Source organism: Pongo abelii, chromosome 22, assembly GCF_028885655.2.
Source record: "Pongo abelii isolate AG06213 chromosome 22, NHGRI_mPonAbe1-v2.0_pri, whole genome shotgun sequence".
NCBI classification, from domain to species: domain Eukaryota; kingdom Metazoa; phylum Chordata; class Mammalia; order Primates; family Hominidae; genus Pongo; species Pongo abelii.
The window spans coordinates 12,786,149-12,811,462 of record NC_072007.2 but is presented as its reverse complement, the minus strand read 5'-3'; the positions used below and the strand labels follow the sequence as shown (position 1 = coordinate 12,811,462).

General features: G+C 36.2%; 1 protein-coding gene across 5 annotated transcripts in view; it reads right to left on the bottom strand.

Moving 5' to 3' along the window:
- Window positions 1-22,315, bottom strand: part of LOC134760841 (protein FRG1-like) — a 45,556-nt gene extending 23,241 nt beyond the window's left edge. The window contains exons 1-6 of one of the 5 annotated variants that reach the window (XR_010138846.1): window positions 21,659-22,066; window positions 19,734-19,803; window positions 10,740-10,865; window positions 9,903-9,960; window positions 5,631-5,735; window positions 4,055-4,841 (exon numbers count right to left, since the gene is read on the bottom strand). Coding sequence is in view for 3 of the 5 variants with exons in the window: in XM_063720841.1 (XP_063576911.1) it covers window positions 2,355-2,446; window positions 5,631-5,735; window positions 19,734-19,803; window positions 21,951-22,186 (503 nt within the window). In the remaining 2 variants the exon portion in view is untranslated. Of the gene's footprint in view, window positions 1-2,354; window positions 2,447-4,054; window positions 4,842-5,630; window positions 5,736-9,902; window positions 9,961-10,739; window positions 10,866-19,733; window positions 19,804-21,658 lie in introns of those variants that run through there. The other 4 variants (XR_010138847.1, XM_063720841.1, XM_063720842.1 and 1 more) reach the window with 4 other exon arrangements.
- Between the last annotated feature and the right edge of the window lie 2,999 nt (window positions 22,316-25,314).

The following is a 25,314-nucleotide window of genomic DNA, read 5'->3' as shown; positions in this document are numbered from 1 at the left end:
TCAGAAAAAAAAAAACAAAAAGATAAGGCAGAAACAAAAATCCCAGTCATTTGCAGTATGTGTCGGCTTTCAATTTGGTTCTCTTGTTTAAACAAAGAAAAATAGTAAAATTAATCTATGTAAAACATCCCATATATATTCAACTACTAATAAATATAAAAAGCTTTAATACTCTGTGTCTGATTTTGATTATTGTTTTACCAAAACACTTATGTTAAAATATGTATACTTTTAAATTTGGTTTCTATAAAAAATAGATTCTAATCTTATAAAAGTTATTTTCTAATATTCAATAAATGTTGCCAAACGGCTTTTTCAATCCAAATAGCAATTTTAATTATTCCAGAATTTAAGGGTGCTCTAAATTTCCCTTTAACAGGGTGAGAATGCTGTATTATTACAAGTGAGAAAAGTTACAGGACATAGAGCTTATTCCATTTTAGAGTCCACACCCTGATTATATTTTATATCCTCTTCTTGATTTCTTACAACTAGATACATATTCATTTGCTCAGCTGGAAAAAATTCTTAACATTATTTACTGACTGTAGGTATGAATTCTACCAGCTAGTTAACAGGAAATATGTAATTAAACATTGCATTTATCAAGTAATGTAAAAAAAGGATAAGAGTAATTTTGCAGCATAGGACTTGAATGAGCGGCTGGTGATTGTCAAAATCTGGCAATTAATTTATTTATACTTGTACACTCACAGCTAAACGTCTCTACCTGTTTTTCTATATGGTAAATCTAGGACATTACTTGTCTACATAGGAAGAGTAATAAGTATTAACAATGTGCTATGATAAACATCCTGCACTCTTCCAAATCTTACAATAAAACTGCTTCAATTTCACTTGTTTAGCTTTTATACTTAGTTTTTTAGTTGATCTGTGCTTATTTTAAGGAACCTGAACTACTCTAACAGAATCCACATAATTTTTTTATTAGCCAAACTGCTTTTTTCTAACTCTGGTTCTAATAATTATAAAAAGATAATGATAAATTTATGAAGTAGATACAGTCAAACCTCAATTTCTTAAAATATATACTTAGAATCGGTTATAATTTTTAGATATTCTTTCTTGACAGTCTTTTCCCAAACTCATGATGTCCTCTCTAGGTAATATTGCCACATTCATAAATCAGAAATAAAGACAAAAATGTGGAAACTACAGTAATTTAAGAGAATATAGGTTTTCTACATGCCATTTCCATTGGCTACAGAAAATAGTGAAAATAAGTAAATAAATAGCTAGCTGTCCAGAAGCGTCTCATGCAAAAATCCATCTTTCTGAGCCTTTTTAAGAATTTTAATGTCTTCTTTACTTATTTTAAGTTTGTGGGTTTGGAAGCTCTGAAATTTCTTTCTGCAAAGAAAATGTCTTCATTGAAAAATATCTCAAACTCTGAATATACATATTTACTATTAAATTTATAAATACTGTTAATTTCTTTTTCACTTATTTAAAAAGTCTAATTGTAGGCCAGGCGCAGTGGCTCACACCTGCAATCCCAGCCCTTTGGAAGGCCAAGGCAGGCCGATCACTCGACGTCAGGAGTTCGAGAACAGCCTGGCCAACATGGTGAAACCCTGTCTCTACTAAAACTACAAAAATAGCCGAGCGTAGTGGCGTGTGCCTGTAGTCCCAGCTACTCGGGAGGCTGAGGCAGGAGAATCACATGAACCTGGGAGGCGGAGGTTGCGATGAGCCGAGATAGTGGCACTGCACTCCAGTCTTCGGAACAGAGCGAGACTCCCTCTTGTGGGAGAAAAACATATCTAATTGTATTTTTTTTAATAAGCTGAAGCTTTTGAACAACAAAGATGACCTTCATGACCTCTCAAGAGGAGGGCCACTCATTGATTGGGTAGCAGAAGGCCCCACTTCTATTAGCGCATGCTGGCTGGAGTCCTCTGTGTCCTGGCCATAGCACAGACTTTGACTGGCATCACGCCCATTCTATGAATGAATAGAGAGATTGACTAACCCGAGTGACTAGCTTTGGGAGCTGGTAGGATGATTAGGAAAACTGAACCCTCAAGAAAAGAAAAGCATTTAGCTCAGTGCTCTGTCCTAGAGCTAAATTGTGTTGCCTCTTCTTGTCCATCAGTTTTCACTTTTTCAGACAGGGTCTTGCTCTGTCACACAAGCTGGAATGCAGTGGTGATCAGAGCTCACTGCAGCCTTGAACTCCTGGGCTCAAACAATCCTCCTGTCTCAGCCTCCCGGGTAGCTGAGCCTACAGACATGCACCACCATCCGCAGCTAATTAGGTAATTTATTTTGAAAGCACTTTGATAACCACTTCAACATCAAATCTGTAGGTCTAAAAGGAAAAGCATACATACAAATAATTGATTTCATATTGTTTTACATTTCCTTTGTCTTCTTCTGGAATGTCATTGTTTTTCTTGGTTTCTCTTTCAGCACAGGATCTAATCTAGATATTGGAAAAGAGAATCCAATGGGTTATATGTTTATCTTCTCCCTTCCCCACTTTACCTATCACATAAGAACATTCGAGATGATTTCTTAAGCAGAAGCAAAAATTAACTGAGCAACTATATTCAGAAAAAGACTGGTTCTGGGTATGTGTTTTTACTTCATATATCTAATCTACATGAGTAAGTGCTATCACATACTTCCTCCATAGCCCTTGTGTCAGAAACACTACAGACAAAATTATTTCAGAAATATTTTACACATCAGATCCTGCTAGGCAATAAAGCAATCATTAATTTAAATTTGTCCTCCAAGTGAATACACTAGGATCAAATTATCCCTAGTAGACAAGTGTTTATTTGCTTAGATTGAAAGCTTAATAGCTATTTTACATTGCACAGACTATTACCAAAGTATTAAAATTTTTAACATTACACAACTTGTTTTTAATTAATTAGAACCCACCTCTTTTACTAGCTTCTTATATCCTCTTAAGTTTGCATAGATGTTTACTATCACATGTCATAAGTTAATTGATCTGCATTCATCAATTAGGATCACCCGCAGAACGAGCAACTGCCAATGGCAAGGACTCATGTCTCCTAAGGGATCTCTGTGGCCAGAGTCCAGTTCCAGTGCTGCTTAGAAAGTGATGACAAATAACGTGTTTGTGCCAATGACATCTTTGTGACAGTTTTGATTAGAGGGGTCCCAGACCTGAAAACATTCCCTGCTAGGGCCTGTAGCACAATGCTACATTTAGTAAGAGGGATCTGTGTTCTGGTAGACAAGGCAAGGTCATAAAGGTGAAAGGCTGACAGAGAGTAGGACAGCCTGTAATCAAATGGTACGAAAAGAGTCCTAAATAATCACTGTTCAGAGCTTCCAAGTACTTGACTAACCAAAGAGACCCAGAAAACTTTGTATTTCGTCTGAAAATTTCTTCAAATAGTGAAAAACGCAATCTTTGTGTAAGTATCTTTGTATCTTTGTATAAGTGCCAAGCACTGCACATATATTTACAACTACCTTCAATAACACATTTGTGATGATATCCAGATGAAAAATAATTTAAACATGATGCAATAAAATATAAATAAGTAAAGATAAATGTAAGTCACAAACCCATCTGCATTTCCTCAATGACCTGTATCCGGAGAAGCAATGTGCTATGAAATACTGAGAGTGGCCTCTGGAGTCAGCTGGGCCTGGGTACACATCCTGTCTTACCATACCTTGAAATCACTGTGATTTGCATGAACTGACTGACAAAAACCACGAGGATGTAAGGAGGGTCAGGGGCTGTCTTCCTGTCTGTAAGGCTGAGCTCACATCCACCTCACAGGAGCATTATGGAAATTCAAGACTACAACGCATGTGCCGGATGCATGCAACGAAAAAATATAACATTTCACTTCTCTAACTGTAGGAAAATACCTACATTTTAGATTGAAATTGTTTGAGCTTTAGATTTGAAATTATCTGAAATCAAGGCTATTCTAAAAAGAAAATCAAACATATGATCGGATATCTAACATGTACCACATACAGAGAATTGATAGATGCTTTTAAATTGCACTGGTAGTAGAGAAAAATGCAACATAAATTTTTATGCTCTAATTATAAGAACGAAGGGCATTTTAGAAAAGGTATTTGCCCCCTCTCTTAGAGCCTTCCACTCTGGCCCCCACAATGCCTTACAGAGCAAATATGGGTCAGACTGGATGCAACCTGTGATTCTCAACAGAGACAAACAAAGCAAGGTTCACGATGGTCAGTACAGTGATGGAATCCCAAGACACAGAAAAATCATGTGTCAAGAAGTGGGGAGTTATTCTTTAGACACATCCTGTTATATGTTTATCATTAAAGATCAGTGGCATTTGTGAGTCTAAAAAATTAAGCCTTAAATGTTTTCATCAAATTCCAGTTAACTACCTGATTTATCTAGGTTATATTAACAGTATTATTTAGAATTTCACCTTGATATGAAGATGTCTGTGTAACTTTTACAATGATGTAAACAAAGAGTAGGATTAGGGAGGGCACAGGCCACTGGTGCAATGGATAATGCATCTGACTACGGATGAGGGAATTTAGCCTGGAATAAGCAACTTTTATTTCCAGCTTAGTGATGCACACAAATTTTAAAAATAAAATAAAAATCATGTTTTATGTGATTCGTATTTCTCCTAATGCAAAGAAGACGGGTACTATTAATACAAATATTTTTAAAATGTAAGGGATAAGGCCCCAGAAGTTCTGCTATGATTTTTTATGTTTCATAGCGTGATTATCATCACAGAAGCTCAAGCATTACATAAATACAAACACGTATACCCCGACCTGGTAATTCTGCTTCTGGAAATTTATCTTCAGGTCCACCCGCACATCTACAAATTGATGCATATTCAATGTTATGTACTGCAGCACTGTTCATAAGAGCAAAAGACTGGAAACAGCCTAAATTTCCATCTATAAAAGGCTAAATAAATTAAGGTATATCCCTAAAATGGAATATTATGTGGCTGTTAAAAAAGAGAGAGAGAGAAAGGGAGGAAAAGCAAGAAAAAGAGAAAACTTTATACATTCAAACTAATGGTAGAAAACTCTCCAAGATACAATTTTAAGGAAAAAAAATCAAAGTCAAGAAGACTATAGAGGAGGCTGCCTTTAGTGTAAAACAGTTGAAAATTATAAATATATTCATATGTTTATAAAGAAATTTTAGGAGGCTATAAAAAAACAAAACAAAGGAAAGAGGAACAGGAGCTGGGACACATGTGAGTAAGATGTATGCAGGCATATGTCTTCATCTTACTTCATATGCTTTAAAAATGTTGGACCACGTGTACGTGTTATCTATTTTAAAAATTAGATTTTAAAATAGAAGAAATAAGAAAATGAAAGCTTAAAAAGAGCATGTGGAACTACCAGAAAAACGATACTAATCCATGGAGATAATGGCAAGGTAGCTCCTAGATGCACTGATTTCTCTACCACATTGTATAAACAATCCATCAGCTATGGGATTTATAATTAAAAATAAGTCTATTTGAAACACCACATTATAAAAAGCTATTAAATAAATCTTTAAAGTGACAGTAAATGACAACATTTTGAAGAGATACAGTCACATCGCATGTGTGAAAGCAGTAATCTTTATAAAATGTCATCATTACCTTGATCATTTCTTCTTCTCCTGCTGTTTTACTTTTTGCTTCTATGTCCCCTGCTTCATTGCATCTAATAAAGCAGCTATTTGAGGCCAACAAAGCCTTTTTCCCCTAAGTGAAACAAAATAACAAAATAGCCATGAGGATACTTCTTGTAGAAGAAACATTAAGTGTTTAGACTGAATTAATTTTTCCTCCCTGATTTAAAAATCACAGAAAAGAACTTAGAGAAAAACCTGAAAAATATAATACAAGAACATATAGAAAAGGAAACCAAAATCACCTTTCATTTTATTATTCAAAGATTACCACAATAAACATTTGCAGTGTATCTTCCTAGTAGGACTAAATTCTAATTAGATGAGGTGGGATTGCTTCCTTTCTAAAAGATCTACTGAAGATAAAGCTGATTTAGTTCTATTTCAAAAATTAACTTTAAAGACAAGAACATAATTATGAATGCATAATTTATTCAAATATTAGCATTTTAAGTAAAATTTATTTTCTTCACAATTAGAAAACATGAAAAGGTATATACAATGCCTTTGGTGTTTTGAATTTAAGAATCAATGTCTGGGGGACTTTTGTGTGTGAAAATAAATATTCTTATATATTTTTAGTTGTTTAATGTTTGATATATTACACTGCTTTCTATTAAACAAAACTTTAAAAACTGATTTTCTTGTGTATCTAAATCTGGGTTATAAATTTGGTTAGCTTAACTCCTGTAACAAATATAACATTTATTTATAACCTGTATTTGGTTGATTCTTTTGGAAAACTTGGAATACAATAACATTTAGACAAAATATTTATAAATACAATGATTTCAAAATGTGTTAAATTTGTATCACATCCAGTTAAAAACGTGCTGATAACATGTATTTAATTTCTTAGTCAAGTCACAAGGGCTGGGTGGTCTCTCATCTGGATGGCTCCTGGTGAGCCCTGGAACATGGCGGTGTGGTCCAAGGTGATTTAAACCTGTGCCACAGATTATTCAGCTGAGTCCTTTTTGCAATAGAGTTTTAAGACCCTCTTTCATTTAAATTTAAATTTTTGAAAGTTAGTGTCCTTCTTAAAAATAAAATGCAATGAACTTTCCTAAAGTGTTGTATTATTAGTTCTATCTAAGTTATCATCTTGGTCTTATGAAATATTGGCATTTTCTACTGGTGTAACTTTTATTAGAAGCTTCTCATCATAACTAGTAGGATCATCTCAAAGGGATTGCAACACATTAGCAGGTAATGAAATCAACGCAGTGTTTACTGAACGGTATTGGGTGGGTGGGGAGGAAAAGGAATACACACAGACACACAGAGGAAGGGGTAAAAGAGAATAAGAAATATCAAGGTGCATAACACATGGATAAGTAAGTATTGTTAAGTACAACTCTTACTTCAGTTTCACATATGTATGTGCTTGGCTGCAATGTAAAAATGCATTTATCAATGGATTGGGTCAAAATAGTTTTCAAGTCACTGACTTAAGAATTTATCCTAGGAGATGAGGAAATTAGTCTAAGTGATTACCTCTTTCTGGTGGGAAGTTTGTTTAATCTGTCATCTTAGAAAACACTGCTGAGTTCCTATTTTCAGTTCACTATTGTATACTACCAAAGCTGCTACTCAAAAGCTGAGCTTATCTTCTATTTGCTTGTTCTGCGTGGTGCCCACTGGTCCTTACTGTTTTTGATATAGTTATCTACTTTTTAAAGACAGTTTAACACTCACATATTTTTGTTCAATCTTTACTTCTCACACAAACAGAAAAAGGAAATTATGTATTCTGTATCAACAAAGATTTAACAAAACATCCATACGCTACAACTGTCTACTTACTAAAATTAAGAATTAGTATATCATCTTTTTTCTTCTTATATTAAAACCATCTTTTCATAAACTATTTTAAGCTTATGAACTGAAAGTCTTTTAGAGATAATTTACTTTAATGAATTATTACTATTTATATTTTATACACAAATTGTCACAACTTGGTCTTAGCTAGGTCCACTGTTCACTTACAGTCTGTAATGTTTCTGAAAGCATCCATGATTTCTGCTACAAAGAAGATACTTAGAAACTATTCTGTTTTCCTACTCTGTGACCTAAAATTGACTGGTTCTTCAATGGAAATGAGATCCACATCTAGGCACTAAGAGTATACAGAAATAATTGTGGGGAAACGTACTAATGCTATTTTTGTTGCACTCTATTTTGAGATCTCTTTAAGGCTCTATGTTCTTACTGATTTATTCCAGTTTAATGTATTATACTATTACATCCTACTTTTTTTTAAATATATTATGATTGACTGTTACAGACTTTCTGTTAAACTAACAGGAAGTTTTTATAAACCATAACAGCACTTACATTTTGAAAGACTGGTTCCCATTGTTCTCTTGTTCCAATTGCATCTGAACGCTCAACAAGTTCATCTGAATTTATACCAAGATATTTTTCATAGCCAGATTTCAGGGCAATTGTGTACATTAATAAGATAGATGAAAGTTAAAAACTGAGAGAAAATTAATTATAGGACATCAAAACATGATATGTGTATGTGTGTGATTGTGTACATATCTAAAACTTCAGACTGGACATATTCCAAGTGTTCAAAAGATGCATGTGGCTGAGTGGTGACATACTCCTGTAATCTCTGTGCTTTGGGAAGGCAATGGGAAAATTGCTTGAGGCAAGAAGTTCAAGATCAGCCTTGACAACATAGTGAGACCCCATCTCTACACAAAATTTAAAAAGTTAGCTGGGCATGGTGGTGTGCACATGTAATACCAGCTACTTAGGAGGCTGAGGCAGGAGGAGTGCTTGAGCCCAGAAATTTTAGGTTATAGTGAGCTATGATCACACCACTGCCCTCCAGCCTGGGTGACAGAGTGAGACTCTGTGCCTTCCAAAAAAAAAAAAAAGCTACATGTGACTAGTTGTTGCCATATTGGACAGTGCAGTTTTAAATTTAGTTTTATATTTTGCTTTTTTAATATAAACATTATACGTTATATATTACATAAAAAATATTTTCAAAATTCATCATTCTTCAATTATATCTCTTTAGTTATAAACTTCAATAATAAATTACTAAAACTTTATGTCATCAAACTGTTTTCCAGAAAATGTTGCTTCCATTTACATTCTTACCCCAAATTACCACAGTATGTTTTGTATCATGGATTTTTTTTTAAATATTATGACTCCAAAAAAATACTTGAAAACCTGATATGGAAAAAGCAGTATTCTATTAATTTGCATTTTAGTAGTTAACTAGAATAACAACTGTTTTTTTTTTTCCTTTCCTTTTTAGTTTTTAGATTATCTGGTAATGTCCCTTGCCCATTTTTCTATTCAGATCTGATTGTTTGCAGTTTTTCTACTGGGGTCTTCAGTGCTATGAATTCTATACAAGATACATGTGAAGAGTAAGAACTCACTGCCTATTAAGATTGTTGCAAATATTTTCCTCATTTGTCAGTTAATTTTCTTTATAATCCTCTTTTGTTTATAATTTTAAAGCAGTTTAAAACTATTGAATTTTTTCTTCCTCTGCTTTTATTCTTTGTCTTTCACCCTACTCATCAGACTTTCAAAGAAAGTATAGAAATAATCATCTTAATGTGATTTTTAAAAATTATGATTACTTTTACCTTACCAAGAATCTCCTTGGATGCCAGAATTAACTTTTACTCCTTTATACGTTAATGATTATATAACAGAAATCATTATCATGTTGATGTAACCAATTACTAAAATATGTAAATTCACTTTCAGTATCTTTTATCCAAAGAATCATTCTATACTTCTGCACAAGGTGAGAATAAAATGGCTACTTTATAAAATACTGTAAAAATAGTGAGTAAAAATATTCTTTCTGTCGTTATGATGCTGTAACATTCTCTGCTGGTTTCAACAATATTCTTTTTTTGAGTCTTCCTGTTTGTCTTTAGACTTCCAAACAGTGAGTTTAAATATCATAGCAACAGTGAACCAGGTTTTGTACTATTTGATTTTTTTTAATCTATCTTATTTGGTGTGAGAAATTACTAATCTTCATTTTTTAACTTACATATCTTTTTTCCAGCCTAGCATTATATATTGATAGGAAATCCACTAAAAGTAGATCATAAAATCTACTTTTCAAAAAAGCTATTTCATTTTTTATATCAAAATTACCATGGGCTTAAGACAGATACTAAAATTTTTAATGAATAAAATTAAATTTTTAAAATAACTGCTTACTAATTATATTACAACATAAGCTCACCTGGAATCAGATAATTTGACAGCCGTAAACTGCTCTGGAGGACTAGGGCCCTCATCAACTATTGGAGAAAAAACATTTGAAAATAAATTTGACATTTGCTATAAATATAAAGACATTATTTTCTTTAAAAAAGTGGCTATTTTCTTCTGCAATTAAATGTAAGAATATTCAGATATACTGAAGTCACTGTAATACTGTATCTTTGGAATCAAGATCTATTTTACCTTCTTTTAACTACAGTGCTAATTTTATACACTGAGTAAGACAGGGTGATATAATGCTTATTTAATAACTTTTGAGATAGCTTCTCTTTACGTTTTAAAATACAGTCATAAATAAGCACTTATTTAAAAAAGCTAAATGATTTCATTTATTCAATGAATGGCCTTGCTGACCAAATGGTACTGCTTTTTATCTTCTAATTACTTCGTATCTCATTAGTGCTTCCTCTAATGGGCTAAAGAAAATGAGGAAACTTCAAATTGTTAAATGCACGCAGGTTAGTTTTGGTAATAGGTCTGAATAAAAAAGAAATTCAAACATATTTGACACAAATAGATTTTCTTTTTTCTTTCCACTTACTATATTAATTATTCATATTGTTTTGATTTCCAAAGATATTCTTCTGGAACTATACGGAATGTTTTCAAACACTTATATTAGAAAGAGGGACTTGCCAATGGCTGGTAAATATTAAGGAATTAAAAAAAATGGAAGAATCAAAAGCAATGGTTCCATTCCTTTGAAAAACATTTGAGACTAGTTAGAGTTTGGCCTAAGTGAATGAATGTCCTAAAATCTACACTTGCGGCAGGATCTTCCCTTCCAGACACAAACCTTCTTTGTGTGGAGCTCCCAGGGTAAAAAGACCATTGTCGAGTGCTTTTATATAGGTTCCCTCATCCATTTCAATGGCTAGGGTTCCTGAAATTTCACCAAAGTTTGTTACTGTCCACCAGATTCCTAAAAAATAAAATTGATATTTCAACTTTATATTTTAGTTTTGACACAGAGTTCTTTGTTATTATAACTTAGTTTTAAAATCTTTTTATTTTGCAGTCATAAGAAATACTATGAAGATCTCACATATCCTTTACTCGCTTTGTCTCAATGATGACATCTTGCATAAGTATCATACATTGTTAGAATCAGGAAACTGACATTGATATAATCCATGAAGCTTATTCAGATTTCACTAGTTTTACATGTACTTGTTTGCATGTATGTGCACAGATTCATGCGACTACCAGCACAGTCAGGATTAGGTTTTTAAAATACAAAATAGCAACATAGAGCCAGGCATGGGGGTGTATGCCTGTTATCGCTACTCGGGGAGCTGGGAAAGAGGATCACTTGAGCCCAGGATTTCAAGGTTATAATGAGCTATGGTCACACCACTGCACTCTTGCCTGAGGGACAGAGCAAGGTCCTCTCTCAAAAAAAGACCAAAACAAAACAAAAGGCAACATGTGAAGGTAAAAATTGATATATGAAGAATGGTCTCTCTCATGATAGATCTCAGGCATCTATTCACGCCTGCTTTCCAGAGGCAGTGCCTATCATAATGCTTCTTAAAAATGCCTCTACAGGAAGACTTTCTAGCATAGTAATTTTTTTTTTTTTTTGAGACGGAGTCTCACTCTGTCACCCAGGCAGGAGTGCAGTGACGTGATCTTGGCTCACTGCAACCTCCGCCTCCTGGGTTCAAACAATTCTCTATCTCAGCTTCGCGAGTAGCTGGGGTTACAAGAGCCTGCCACCATGCCCGAATAGTTTTTTTTTGTATTTTTAGTAGAGACGGAGTTTCACCACATTGGCCAGGCTGGTCTAGAACTCCTGACCTCGTGATCCACCCACCACTGCCTCCCAAAGTGCTGGGATTACAGGTGTGAGCCACCGCACCCAGCCAGTAATCTTAACTATGATTTTAGATTGAAAGCAAAATGAGCAGAATCTATGTCTATGTATACTAATTTCCAATTTACCAATAGAAATGTTAGACTCTAGCAACAATTATTTTACCAGTTGTTATAAAAGTTTATATCTTAATGTTAAAAAATATCCTCAAACCTCCTCCTAAATTGTACTTCAACAGGAGTAGAAATGAGTCAATCATTAACTGGATATGACATATTAAGGAATTCTCATTAATTTTACAAGGTCTGATAATGACATAGTATAACGTATAAAAGTAAAGAACAAAACAGGTGATGAGAGAAAGACATACCACGTTAAGAAATGTACATTTATGTAATTATGGGTAAAATGACATAATATCTGTGATTTTACTTAAAATTTTCTAGGAAAAAACGTGTGTGGGGGTGTGTATGTAAATGAAACGAGATTGGCAAAATATTGATAATTAATGCTGGGGTCTGGGCACATGGGGGACTCATTATATTCTTCTATGTGTGGATTAGTTTAAATATTTCCATAATAAAAAGGTTTTAAAGATTCAGTTAATTCCACTGCACAAAATTTTCTATTCAACTAAACACTTCATGCTTTTCATAATCAAGTTTAAAATACATAAAATTGTAGCTAAAATGAAGTTGGACCCTTATCTAACACCAAATACAAAAAGTAACTTAAAATAGAGCAAAGACCTAAATGTAAGAGCTAAAGTTAGAAAACTTTTAGAAGAAAATGGTAAAAGCTTCACGACAATGAATTTGGCAATGATTTCTTATTTAGAACATCAAAGGCACAGGCAACAAAAGAAAACATAGACAAACTGGACTTCATCAGAATTAAAAACTTTCGTGCATCAAGAACCACTGTCAACAGAGTAAAAGGCAACCCAGAGAATGGAGAAAATATTTGTAAACTACATACATTATAAGGAATTAATATCCAGACTATAAAGAGAACTCCAAAAAGACAAATACCACAATTCAAAACTGGGCAAAGCATATACACGGACATTGCTCCAAAGATGATATACAAATGGCCAATAAGCACTCGAAAAGACGCTCAACATCACTAGTCACTAGGGAAATATAAATCAAAACCATAATGCAATACCACTTCACACCCATTAGAATGCTATTATCAAAACAACAAAAAACAGAAACCAAGAAAACCAGAAAAACAAATGTTGGGCAGGATGTGGAGAAACTGAAACCCTGTGCAATGCTGGTGTTAAGGTAAAATGGTACACGTACTTAAATTCCACTGAAGTGTACACGTAAAAATAGAAAAACTGGCAAGTTCTATATTCTGTATATTTTACCTCCACACACACACAAAACCAATGCAGAAAAAGAAAATTAATCAAAATTAAAGTTTCAGCTAAAGAGGATTAGAAAGCAATAAAACTAATGACAATTTAGATGATTGAGTTATAGCTACAATTGTTTTCAGTAAAAAAAATAATGCTTTATTCAGAATCATTATGAACAGTGGTATGATTAGCAAGTCTTTCTTATAAATGTAATAGTTAATAATTTAAAATTAGTTTTATTTTGTATGTTCTATGCCACGTTCACCAAGTACACTTATTATTAAATAAAATCATTTAAATATAATATCTCATTAATGTTTTGCAAATGAAGAAATTTCTGGCAGAAAAGCTCCTCAAAATTTTCACACTCTGTCCAAGTAGGGAAATGATACAATAACATTACTAATAATATTGTCAACTGAAAAAGAAATTACTTTGTGTAGATGCCAGTATTTTTTCTCAATGGCATTTCAAAGAATAAGAAAGCTAAACACAGTATCATCAAGAATTAAATATGAGCATTCTGCTTACTTTCTGCAAGTGGCCTACATTCAACCTTTGGAGGTATGCTTATATGTTTAACGACTAAAGTAACATAATACTTAACAGTGCCACTTGGGTGTTTTAGCTGTGAAAAAGCAGTGGATCCTAAGAACAGTGGGCACTGAAGTTGCCTGTCTCTACGTCAGGTTACAGCTCAAGCTGTGTATATGCTGCAGACGCTCAAGCTTAATTTAAGAGAATCCACTGTGAAACATTACTTGCTATTTAGACAAATGCTTAAAGTTATTTCCTTTTAAACCTGAGGAAGATGGTGAAATATTCCCGCTGTGTTGTCTCACAATGCATAACAAAGCTTTTCACATATTTTCATATAGTTTAGAATGTTTACATATGTCTGGCATGCCTGTATTCCAGCACTTTGAGAGGAGGAAGCAGGAGAATCACTTAAGCCCAGGAGTTCAAAATCAGCCTAGGTAACAAAAGGAGACCCCCATCTCTACAAAAAAATTAAGAAATTAGCTGCGTATGGTGGTACAAGACTGTGGTCCCAGCTACTCGGGAGTCCGATGTGAGAGGATTGCTTGAGCCCACGAGGTCGAGCGTGCACTGAGTCATGATCATGTCACTGCACTCCAGCCTGAGCAACAAAGCAAGAGCCTGTCTCAAACAAAAAAAGTCCCCATGCACCAGTGTCATGGCTGATAAGATACTACCAGGGCACCCTAATTCTAGCATCAAGGCTGTGTGACAGCTCACCTCGCCTTCTGACTAACCCAGTGCTTCTGTGCTAAGGGCCCTCTTAAATATCTGCCTTCATTATGTGCTTGGCACAAAGGAATGATATAGCTTAGATTTGGAAATGGAATTTTCTTCCCCAATCTTACTGTAGTCTAAGTACCCTTCACAGACCTTCTATTAACCCATATCTTACTTAACTATAGTTCCTGGGTAAATCAAATCTGTGTTTTGCAAACTACGATGTTGTAAGTTCAATTGCTTCTGAATCTAGCAGAGCTCAGTGAAACTACTTGCTTACAGACATGCTCATTTTTATTAATGTCACACATGGTATTCTCCATTTGAAAGACAGAATTTCTTTCATCCTATTTACCAATCCCTTCAGATCCTTGTGAGCAACCAACAGAACAGCTTTAAAAAATTAAAGGGTTTTTTCTTTCCCTTCACAAATAGGCACATGCTTACTTATACGGCAAGTTTAGAAAATCCACATTGCCAAAGAAGGTAGAAGGACAAAGAGAAAAAGACGAAGAAAGACTTCCTCTTCCAGCCAAGATGGACTTGCCCTCCCACCATGACCAAGAAAACTGAAACTGGATAGAATATTTGAGAAAACTGTTTTCAGGGATTGGAACACAGGCAGAACAGGACTGTGATATTTGAGAACAGGAAAACACAGGAGGCAAATCTCACACACACTTCTGTTTTCTGCCCAATGGCAGTTTCTTGACCACACAGAGAGAGGTAGAGACCTCCAAAAATGAGGCAATGTCACTGTCACTAAGCTGAGTCTTGCAGTACTAACATGTTTGAAGTTTATAGAATAAGGTACTGGAGAAGAGGGAACTACATACAGGTGAGGCCTCAAAAGAGTATGCAAAAGTTCTCCGCAGGTCTGGGGCCAAGGGCTGGGGGGAGTGCTTACAGCAGGCAGGCTCCACAAGGCCTCTGCAGAGTGGCTGGCACTTCTGAGGGCTGACTGGAGATGCCAGAGATCACACAAATTTGGGACATAGCAGAGTGGAGAGAACTCATCAAATATACCTAGAACATGTGGCTGAGGCCCGTGAGGATGAACCTTTCCTAGAGTAAGAGTCACTGTCTAAGTCTACAGGCAAAAACCTAATAAATAAGCACAAACTAACAAAGGCCCAGGCTTGACAGGAGCAAAAGTTTGGTCAAATAATTTCACTAGGCATCAAGACATTTAACAGAAATAAAGGTTAAAATGTTATGAAAATGAAAGACTGAATTTATAAGGAAGACTTAACAATCCTAAATGAGTACACATGACAGCTTCAAAATACTTTAAGCAAAAACTGCTTAAGTAGACAGATCTAGAATTACAGTTGGAGATTTTAACATAACTCTCAATACATTGTAGGATGAGTAAAAAATCAGTAAGAACACAGAAGATGTGCATAGTCACAAGCTCCACCAGTTGATCTAACTGACATCTAAAGAACACTGAATCACCGGGTGACACGGCTCACGTCAGTAATCCCAGCAATTTGGGAGGCTGATGCGGGTGGATCGCCTGAGGTCAGGAGTTTGAGACCAGCTTGGCCAACTTGGTGAAATGCCACCTCTATTAAAAATATAAAAAAATTAGCCAGGCATGGTGGCAGGTGTCTGTAATTCCAGCTCCTCCGGAGGCTGAGGCAGGAGAATCACTTGAACCTGGGAGGCAGAGGCTGCAGTGAGCCAAGATCGTGCCACTGCACTCCAGCCTGCTGGGCAACAGAGCACGACTTCATCTCCAAAAAAAAATAAAAATTAAAATTAAAAAAACCCTGAACCAACATCTGCAGAATACACATTCTTTTCAAGTGTACACGGAAATTCACTAGGAAAGTATGTTCTCCAACTATACTATAAATGAATTAGAAATCAGCAACAATAACATACCTACAATATCTCTATGTAGTAGAAATTAAAAACAATACATTTCTAAATAACTCAAGTGTCCATGAAAAGAAAAATCACAAGGAAAACTTGGAGATATTTTGAATGGAATCAAAATGAAACAAAATGTGTTGACTATAACTAAAATTAACATGGAATGAAGAGATCTAACTCCCTTCTTAAGAAGCAATAAAACAAGAGCGATGTAAACTGAAAATTAGTTAAAGGGAGGAAAAAAAGACTGAAAATAAATGAAATAGAAAATGATAAAAAGAGAAAATAAGTAACACTGAAACAGGCTTGTCCAACCTGAGGGCTGCATGTGGCCCAGGCCAGCTTTGAATGCAGCCCAACACAAATTCATAAACTTTCTTGAAACATGATGAGATTTTTTTCCTTTTTTTTTTTTTGGCTCATCAGCTTATCATTAGTGTATTCTATGTGTGGCCCAAGACAATTCTTCTCCTTCCATTGTGGCCCAGGGAAGCTAAAAGATTGAATACCCCTGTACTAAAAGATCATTAATTATCTAAAATAAGTGATCTTATAAAGAATTGATAAACCTCCAGCTAGACTGACTGATCCAGGAAAAAATAGAAAAAACACAAATTACCAATATGAAGAGACTGCAATACAGATTAGATTCTACAGACATTAAAAGGATATTAAAGGAATATTTTGAACAATTTTATGCCAATAAATCCAACAACTTGGATGAAATGAAATTTTCCTAAAAGACACAAATTATCAAAACTGACAACCGAAAAATCTGAAAATATCTCTTAAAAAATCTTAATTCTCCCACAAAAAATTAAAACCAAACCAAACAAAACCCTCTAGGTTCAGATGACTTCACTGGTAAATCCTGTCAAACATGTAAAGAAGAAATTATACCCATCTTACACAGCTATTTCCAAAAACGGGGAAGGAGACAGCACTTCCCATCTAATTTTCTGACACCCAATATCACCTTGACACCAAAATCAAATAAAGACATTACAAGAAAAGGATACAAAAGTCCAATATCTCCCATCAACACCAATATAAAAATCTTAAAAAAAAAAAAAAAAACACCTAGAAATCAACTCTAGCAATATCCCAAAGGACAACGCACCACAACCAGGTGGGGTTTATCTCAGGGATGTAAAGTTAGTTTAAAAGTTGAAAATGAAACCAATGTAATTCATTGGCAGAATGAAGAAAGTTGTATAATCATCTCAACAGATACAGAAAGACACATTTGACAGCATTAACCATCGTTATGATAAAAACTCCCAAGAAACAAAGTTTAAAAGGAATGTCCTCATTTTGATAAAGGTTTTCTCTGCAGATCCTGCAGACATCATACCATATGGTGGACTACTGAAAGCTTTCTGCCTAAGCTTGGAAACAATGCAATTATGCCCATTCTCATGACTTCTGTTCAACACTATAGAAGTCCTGGACAGTATAATAAACCAATAAAAAGCAAGACAAGACATAAGGATTAAAAAAAAAGAAGTAAAACGATAGTCACAGGAAACATAATTGCAAATTCCTTCGTTTCCTATATAAACAAACCACTAGAAGTAATAAGGGAAACAGACTTATCAGACTAAAAAGTCACTATCCAAAATCAACTGTATATCTATATACTGACAGCAAACAACTGGAAAATCAAATTCAGAACTTCTATTGACAGTAGTGTAAAATTATAAAATAGTTAAGAATAAAGTTTTAAACAGGCATGCAAGACTGCTACATTGAAAATTATGAAATATTGAGGCTCAATATTAAGATGTTGATTCTCCCCCAAATGATCTGGACTCAATACAATTCTCCGAGAAAATCCAACAGGCTTCACGGTAGAAATTAATAAACTAATAGTAAGTACAAAGTTGGAGTACACACACTACCTGATCTCAAGACTTCATGAAATTATAGCAATCAAGAGAAATATACCAAAAGAAAAACAGACAATCGATAAAACAGAGTCCAGAAATAGACCAATACATAGAAAGTTAATTGACTTTTTATGAAGATATGAAACTGGATTAATGGAAAAAGGAAACATCAGTGGTGCTGGCACAAATGGCTATCAAGATGTTTAAAAAAAAAAAAAGTAAATCTTGAAACCAAACTCACACCATGCCAAAAATTAATTTGAGATTAATGACAGATTTAATGTAAAAACTAAAACTGTGATGCCTCTAAAAGGCAATGTAGAATATTTTCCTGACTTTGGGGTAAGCAAAGATCTCTTAGATCAAAGAGATAAGGCAGTAACCATAAAATAAAAAAAATAAACTAAGCTTTATAAAAATTAAAAGCTTCTGACCATCCTGGCTAACATGGTGAAACCCTGTCACTACTAAAAACACAAAAAATTAGCTGGGCGTGGTGGCAGGCGCCTGTAGTACCAGCTACTTGGGAGGCTGAGGCAGGAGAATGGTGTGAACCTGGGAGGTGGAGCTTGCAGTGAACCGAGATCGCGCCACTGCCCTCCAGTCTGGGTGACAGAGCGAGACACCATCTCAAAAAAAAAAAAAAAAAAAAAGCTGTCCATCCAAAAACCACCATTAAGAAACTGAAAATGTAAAACTCAGACTGGGAGAAAAGACTGATAACACCATCAACTCTTGGCAAGGATGTAAGTGGAGAACTAATTCATTCTTGGTGGGAGGCTAAAATAGCACAACTACTTTAGAAAATTTTTGGCAATTTCTTATATAAACATTCACCTATCCTTTGACACAGCAATTCCACATCTACATATCCACCCTAGATATTTACCTTAATTTTAGAATTGTTGATTTGCAATTTCAAAAGCAATGATTCTTCCAGAACATTAGCTTTATACCATTCCATATTTTATATATTTTTAAAGCTCCCATAATTTATGAAGTTTCAAAATACAACTTGCCAAGTTTTAAGAGAGAGAAAAAAAAGTATGGAAACAGCTAAATGGAAAACAGGATGGTTAAGTGTGTTTGGGTCAGTTTATTTCTAGTATCATTTACAGGCTACCCTGGTATTGTATTTAAAATTTTCATTCATTTCAGAGTTCACAAAATAATGACTTTTCCTGTGAAGATACTTTGTTTAAGAGGCAACTGACTTCTACAACTAAAATGTATATATATTCAAAGAAAATAACTTGTAAAATATATTTGGTTGAATAACATTTACATTAAGTCTTTAAAATTATGTATCAGAATCTGCAGCTATTAAGCAGTCTAATGGTGCCTAGTAAGTCAGAGAGTTGTAATTCTTCTCTCGCATGCTCTGTTCTGACAATGAAGTAAAGGTATCAGTAGCATCTACTGTGCTAAAGAATAAATGCAATTTGCAACTGTAGGTAATATTTAAGCACTTTAAGACAAATATGAATACATCATAAATTTCTATCTAGGAAAATATTTTCAATGAGATCTCAAGAAATGTTAACTTTTTTCAGAATAAAACACTGAAAACTGACTCACCAACATATCAAGCTGGGTTTCTTCATCTTCTTCTCTTTTTCTCTTCTTATCTTTGCTCTTTTTCTTCTTACTACAGGACATAATTTATATAGATGAGTTCAGGTATATTGATTTGTGTGATAAATAAATATCATAAGATTGAAACTTGGAAGTCTTTAAGCTGTTTCATTTATAAATTATTGATTTAAGGAGACTTACATTGCTATGCCCTCTTAAATACAGTACTGAGAATTGGCTTCATGCTTTGTACATATTATGTTAAAGTTCAAAGCAGATTGTAGAGTCACACTGCCAGATTTTAAATCCTGATTCTGTCACTTCTTAGCTCTGTAATTTTTGGAAAAGGTACCGAATCTCTCTGTGAGTCAGTTTCCCCACTTAAAAAATTAGGATAATAACTTAACTCTTAAGGCTATTGTGAGGATTAAGAGATAATATGTATCTTCACACATTGCTGGTGGAAATGTAAAATGATGCAGCATCTACAGGAAACAGTTTGTGATTCCTCAAAAAGTTAAAGGGTTACCATATGACCCAGCAATTTTACTCTTAAGTATGTATACCAAAGGGAAATGAAAACATACACCCACAAAAATACTTATGTAAGAACATTCACACTAGCATTATTCACAATAGTCAAAAAGGGGAAACAACCTAAATGTTCATTAACTGATGAATGGATGAACAAAATGTTACATCCATACAATGGAATACTACGCAGCCATAAAAAGGAACAAGCGCTACAACAATGATGAACCTGAAGAATGTTATAAGTGAAAGACGCCAGATACAAAAGACCACATGTTGCATGATTTCTTAGGAAATATTCAGAATAGGCAATTTCACATAGATAGCAGACTAGTGGTTGCCAAGGTCTAGGAGAGGGGGAGGATGGGATGTGACTGCTTTAATGGGTAGGAAGAGATTTCCTTCTGAGATGATGAAAATGCTGATCAACTAGACAGTGGTGAACCTCTTGAATATATACTAAAAGCCACTGACTGTACAAAAGGGTGAATTTTATAATTATGAATTACATCGCAATAAAAAATAAAAACCCAAGAGCGATTTGAAAAAAGTTAATGTGCAAAGTGCCTACAACAATTTCTTGGCACATTGAAAGTGCCATATAAGCATTAATTATGATTATTACGATATTCTTAAGACACTCTTGCCTGCATTTTCATCATAAAGTTTTCAGAAGATAACTCACCATTCCTCACCGGAAATTCACAGAGTAAAAATCTAACATTCATTCGGGATATACCTGCATTTGTTCTGGCATCTTCATGAGGCCAGACTCCTTGAAAGGGCTCTCAAGGGCAGTGGCTTCAGCTCACTCCTTGATACTTTCTTTCCATCTCGCCTACCAATATCAAAACCTCTATTTATCACGGAGGCCAGGAGGAAATGCTCAATATTTGTATGTACAGTCAACCTCAGGCAAATCTGCCAGTTAAAAAAGAAGCGGGGATATGAATGCACAGGTACTTTTCTCCTAAAGAGCTAATAAATTACCACTACGACCTCCTCCTCACATTTGGCTCAATTTATTTACTGCATGTATGTTCTCTCATTTAATCTTCACAGTCTTCTAAAGGTATAAAAAATGGTCTGAAAGTATAAATGTGTAAACGGAGGTACAAAGATACTTGATCTCTTAATGAGTAAATGAAAGTTCAGACATATTAAGCAATTTGCCACAAATTACAAAATTAGTAAATGACAGAATGCAGGTTCCATCCCATATCCCTATCAAAGCCCATATACACCTCAACCACTGGGTGATTCATCCTGGTTTCACTCTACATATTAGCTTAGAAAAAATTAATCAATAATTTTTCCAAGAAGAGACAATGGAGAAAAGAATAATCCCTAATAAAGGAAGTTATTATCATGAAGTACAAGATCAGACTAATACAGACCCAACAGGCAGAGGCCTGGAGAGATGCCTCAGGGGACCGAAACTCATGGGTACAGGTCCACGGATCACCCGACCATCTATCCTGTTTCCAGGGTCGTCTGCGCGGGAGGCTGCACCTGTCTGCACAGGCGCCAGGAACTGCGATCTGGCCTCCGTCCAGCCCAGAAAGGGTCAGGGCGAAGCCTGGGAGGCCACGAAGCCGGCTCTCCAGACCACGGCTTCCACCGGATTCGCGGGGATGGAGTGCATCCGAAAAGAACTGAGGAGGCTCCCGCCGGAGCTGCAGGACCCACCTCTTCGCCTTGGTTCCCTTGAGCACAAGCTTGGTAGACTTCACATAAGAGTACTCAGCCATGGCTCCGGGAGACTTCTGCGCAGAGAGGCTGAAGCTGGCCCAGGACGAGAATGTGACCCGGAGCAGCACCAGGGCGGGGAGGAACAGAAGTGGAAGTGAAGTAAACACTCCCTGAAAGCGTACGTCTGTCCAGAACCTCCTTTCGTCTTCACCCAAACGCTGAATGGCTGACATTTCCACTTCCGGATTTCTGGCGTGGAGGGGGGGGGGAGGGGAGCTACAGCGGCTGCAGAGGGCTGAAAGGTGTCCGCACGCATCTGCTCCCTGGCGCCCTCTCGAGGAGCCCCTGAGGATTCATGCCTCCCAGAGGTGGGGAAAGCCCGCCCCAGGCGCCGGTGCTGATGGTTTTGGGGCTGCCATGCGCGCTGTGGAACCGCCTCCCGCTAGAGATGCGGGCTGGCTACGGTCCCCGCGGGGGCGGGAAGCGGCTCAGGTTACCCTCGCTGTCTCGCGGCGGCGCTTCTGGAAGCGTGAGCCACTTGTGCGCGGGTCACTCGGGGCTGTGCCTCGCGCGACTGTGTGTGCAGGAAACAAGCAGGAAATACCCTAAAATAGAATGAAGCACCATGTTGAGGGCCGCGGACGTCGCGAGTGCTGTGGGAAAGTGGGCTAAGGTGGAGAGTTATGGTGGCGCGTGTTACAGGCTCAGGGGTCAGGAAGAAGCCTAATCACAGAGGCAGCATCTGAGGAGGGTCTTGAGAGCTGGGCAGGCTTTTGCCCGATAGAGATGGAGGAAGCTAGTCCTGTCTGTTGGCGGAAACAGGGCAGAGGCGTGGAGGGAGCCGTGCAGCGCTGGTGTGAGGAGCCGCGAGCAGGCCAGGCCTGTAAAGCAGTGATGGGATCCAGTATAGAGAAGGCAAGTCGGGGTCCTGTGGTCGCTGAAGAATTTGAATGAAATCAGTAAACAGGTGAGAGGGATCCATCACAAGAGCATGGGATGAAACGAGGAGTACTCCACCGTGATTCCTCTGCAGCGGGGGGTATTATTAATCGCGTATGTGACACCAAAACGGTGGGTATTATTGATAGCGTATGTGACACCAAAACCACCCCACTCAAGCTGTGGCTCTTTCCCTAAAGTAGAAAACAGAGACCAGTTGGGTTCCAAGCATCCACGTAGATCTTATTAAATTCGTGATCTCTGGTGGCACCATGGATTCAGGATTGGCTCATCTCAAACTTGACTCAGAAACAAAACCATCTCAATGTGCAGAGATGAGCGTCCTTACCCGCTATCATATTTTCTGGTGTTTTCAGAGTGCTGTGCTTCCTAATCCCCATTCCACGGCAATCCACATGCCATGATGCCCAGAGGCATTAACAAAGGAAACACACAGGCGCTCCTCACGTTGGCTTTCCATGGTTTTGATGAAAATCTCAGTTTCCTCATCTCATACAATGTGGTTAGTAATAGTATCATTTAGGGTTGAAGAATTAAATGGTAGGAATTATATAGGGTGCTTATTATAACCTATATGGAAAATGCCTAGGATATGTTAGCTATGCTCATCACCAACATCGTTATATGATGGTAATAATCAGATAGTCAGGAAGGCCGACACCAAGAAAATGGACTCATGCTCTGAGGGAATGAGTGTGGAGAGATCAGAAGGTCAAGAACAAAGCCTTAAAACATGTCTGCAGTAAAGGGATAGAGAAAAGAAAGGCTATAAAAGAAGGAATGAACAGAGTTAGAGTAAAATTATAAAATCAAAGCTAAGGAGAATTTCTAGAAAGGGTAATATTTAATATCATAGAAGTTTAGGAGCACAAGATGGAAAAAAGGCCTCTGGGTAACTGACATTGAAGCAGTCTTTAGGGAAGCTCCATTTCCGATAGAGAAGTAGACAGAAAGTCAGCTTGAAGCAGGGACTAGGTGAAGAAGCTGTTGGCTGGTCGCATGGGAAAATAAATAAGGGATGGCATATGTCATATTTCTGGATTTTTTTCTTTCTTGCCCAGCCTCTATATATGCGTAGAGTTTGGCGAAAAATTACAAAAAATAAAAATGAAACCAATTTCGTTTGTAGACTCAAATACAATGCTTTGTGTTAGAATCAAGACAAATTCATGCTTCTCCCTTCTATTGTCACCATCAGTTTTGAAATTAAACATCAGCTTTTCTTCATTAAAATCATTTTCAACTCCTTCCAGGTGTAGGTGGTTTGGGGGCGTTACATAAGCAGTCAGGTCTTGATGAGTAGAGGAGGAGGGAACAAACACTTTCAGCAAAGGCAGAATTCTGAAATTCTGCTCATATTTTTCTCCAGTAACTTTCCTATGTTTGTGAGGTTATTCAGTCATAAAGATCCTAGTGAAATTTTTTTCAAGTTTTACTAATCGTAATCACTGTGGACGTTTGTTTAAAATGTGTTTTCCCAGGCCTCTCACCTGCTGATTCTGATTCAGGAGATCATGGATGGGACTCAGAATACATGTGTTTGACAAGTACCACAAGTGGTTATTAGGGTCAGGCATACTTGGGAATCTAACCAGGAATTTATGTTTTTATGACTGGCAGCTAGAAAAGATTCCTAGAGTCTTTGCTTTTTGAAAATAAAATATTTATTTTTTTAAGTGAAAATTGTATGACTAGATACAACATTTATATATGTGGGACATGTACTATGCTGTGTGCTTTTGTCATATTTACAGTTAAAGATGTGTAAGAACACTCTGAGAAAAATTATGTATTAAATGCAAAGAGGGGTAAGTCAGGGTGGGGGAGAAATGGGAAGGATGTGCTTATTGTTGCTAAAAGGTAGAAAAGCCAGAATGATAGCCATCTAAGGTTGCAAATAACAAATTGTAAGTTGAGGGAACTTCACAATCATGTCTGAAACCTTTGATATACAGAGTTGTAAACAGTGGCTTTGGACAAGATTTGAGGGAGAAACCAACTATGCTTTAAAGTGTTCATTTAAAAGACTTTAATTAAAGGAAAGTCTTTGTATTTACTTGAGCTAATTTAACTTCAGGACTTTAACAAATTGCTAGCCCTTAACCTCTTAAAAATTGTCTTTCGTTTCTTTTTTTTTAATTTATTATTATTATTATTATACTTTAGGTTTTATGTTACATGTGAGCAATGTGCAGGTAAGTTACATATGTATACATGTGCCATGCTGGTGCACTGCACCCATTAACTCGTCACCTAGCATTAGGTATATATCTCCCAATGCTATCCCTCCCCCGTCCCCCCACCCCACAACAGTCCCCGATGTGTGATGTTCCCCTTCCTGTGTCCAAGTGTTCTCATTGTTCAATTCCCACCTATGAGTGAGAATATACGGTGTTTGGTT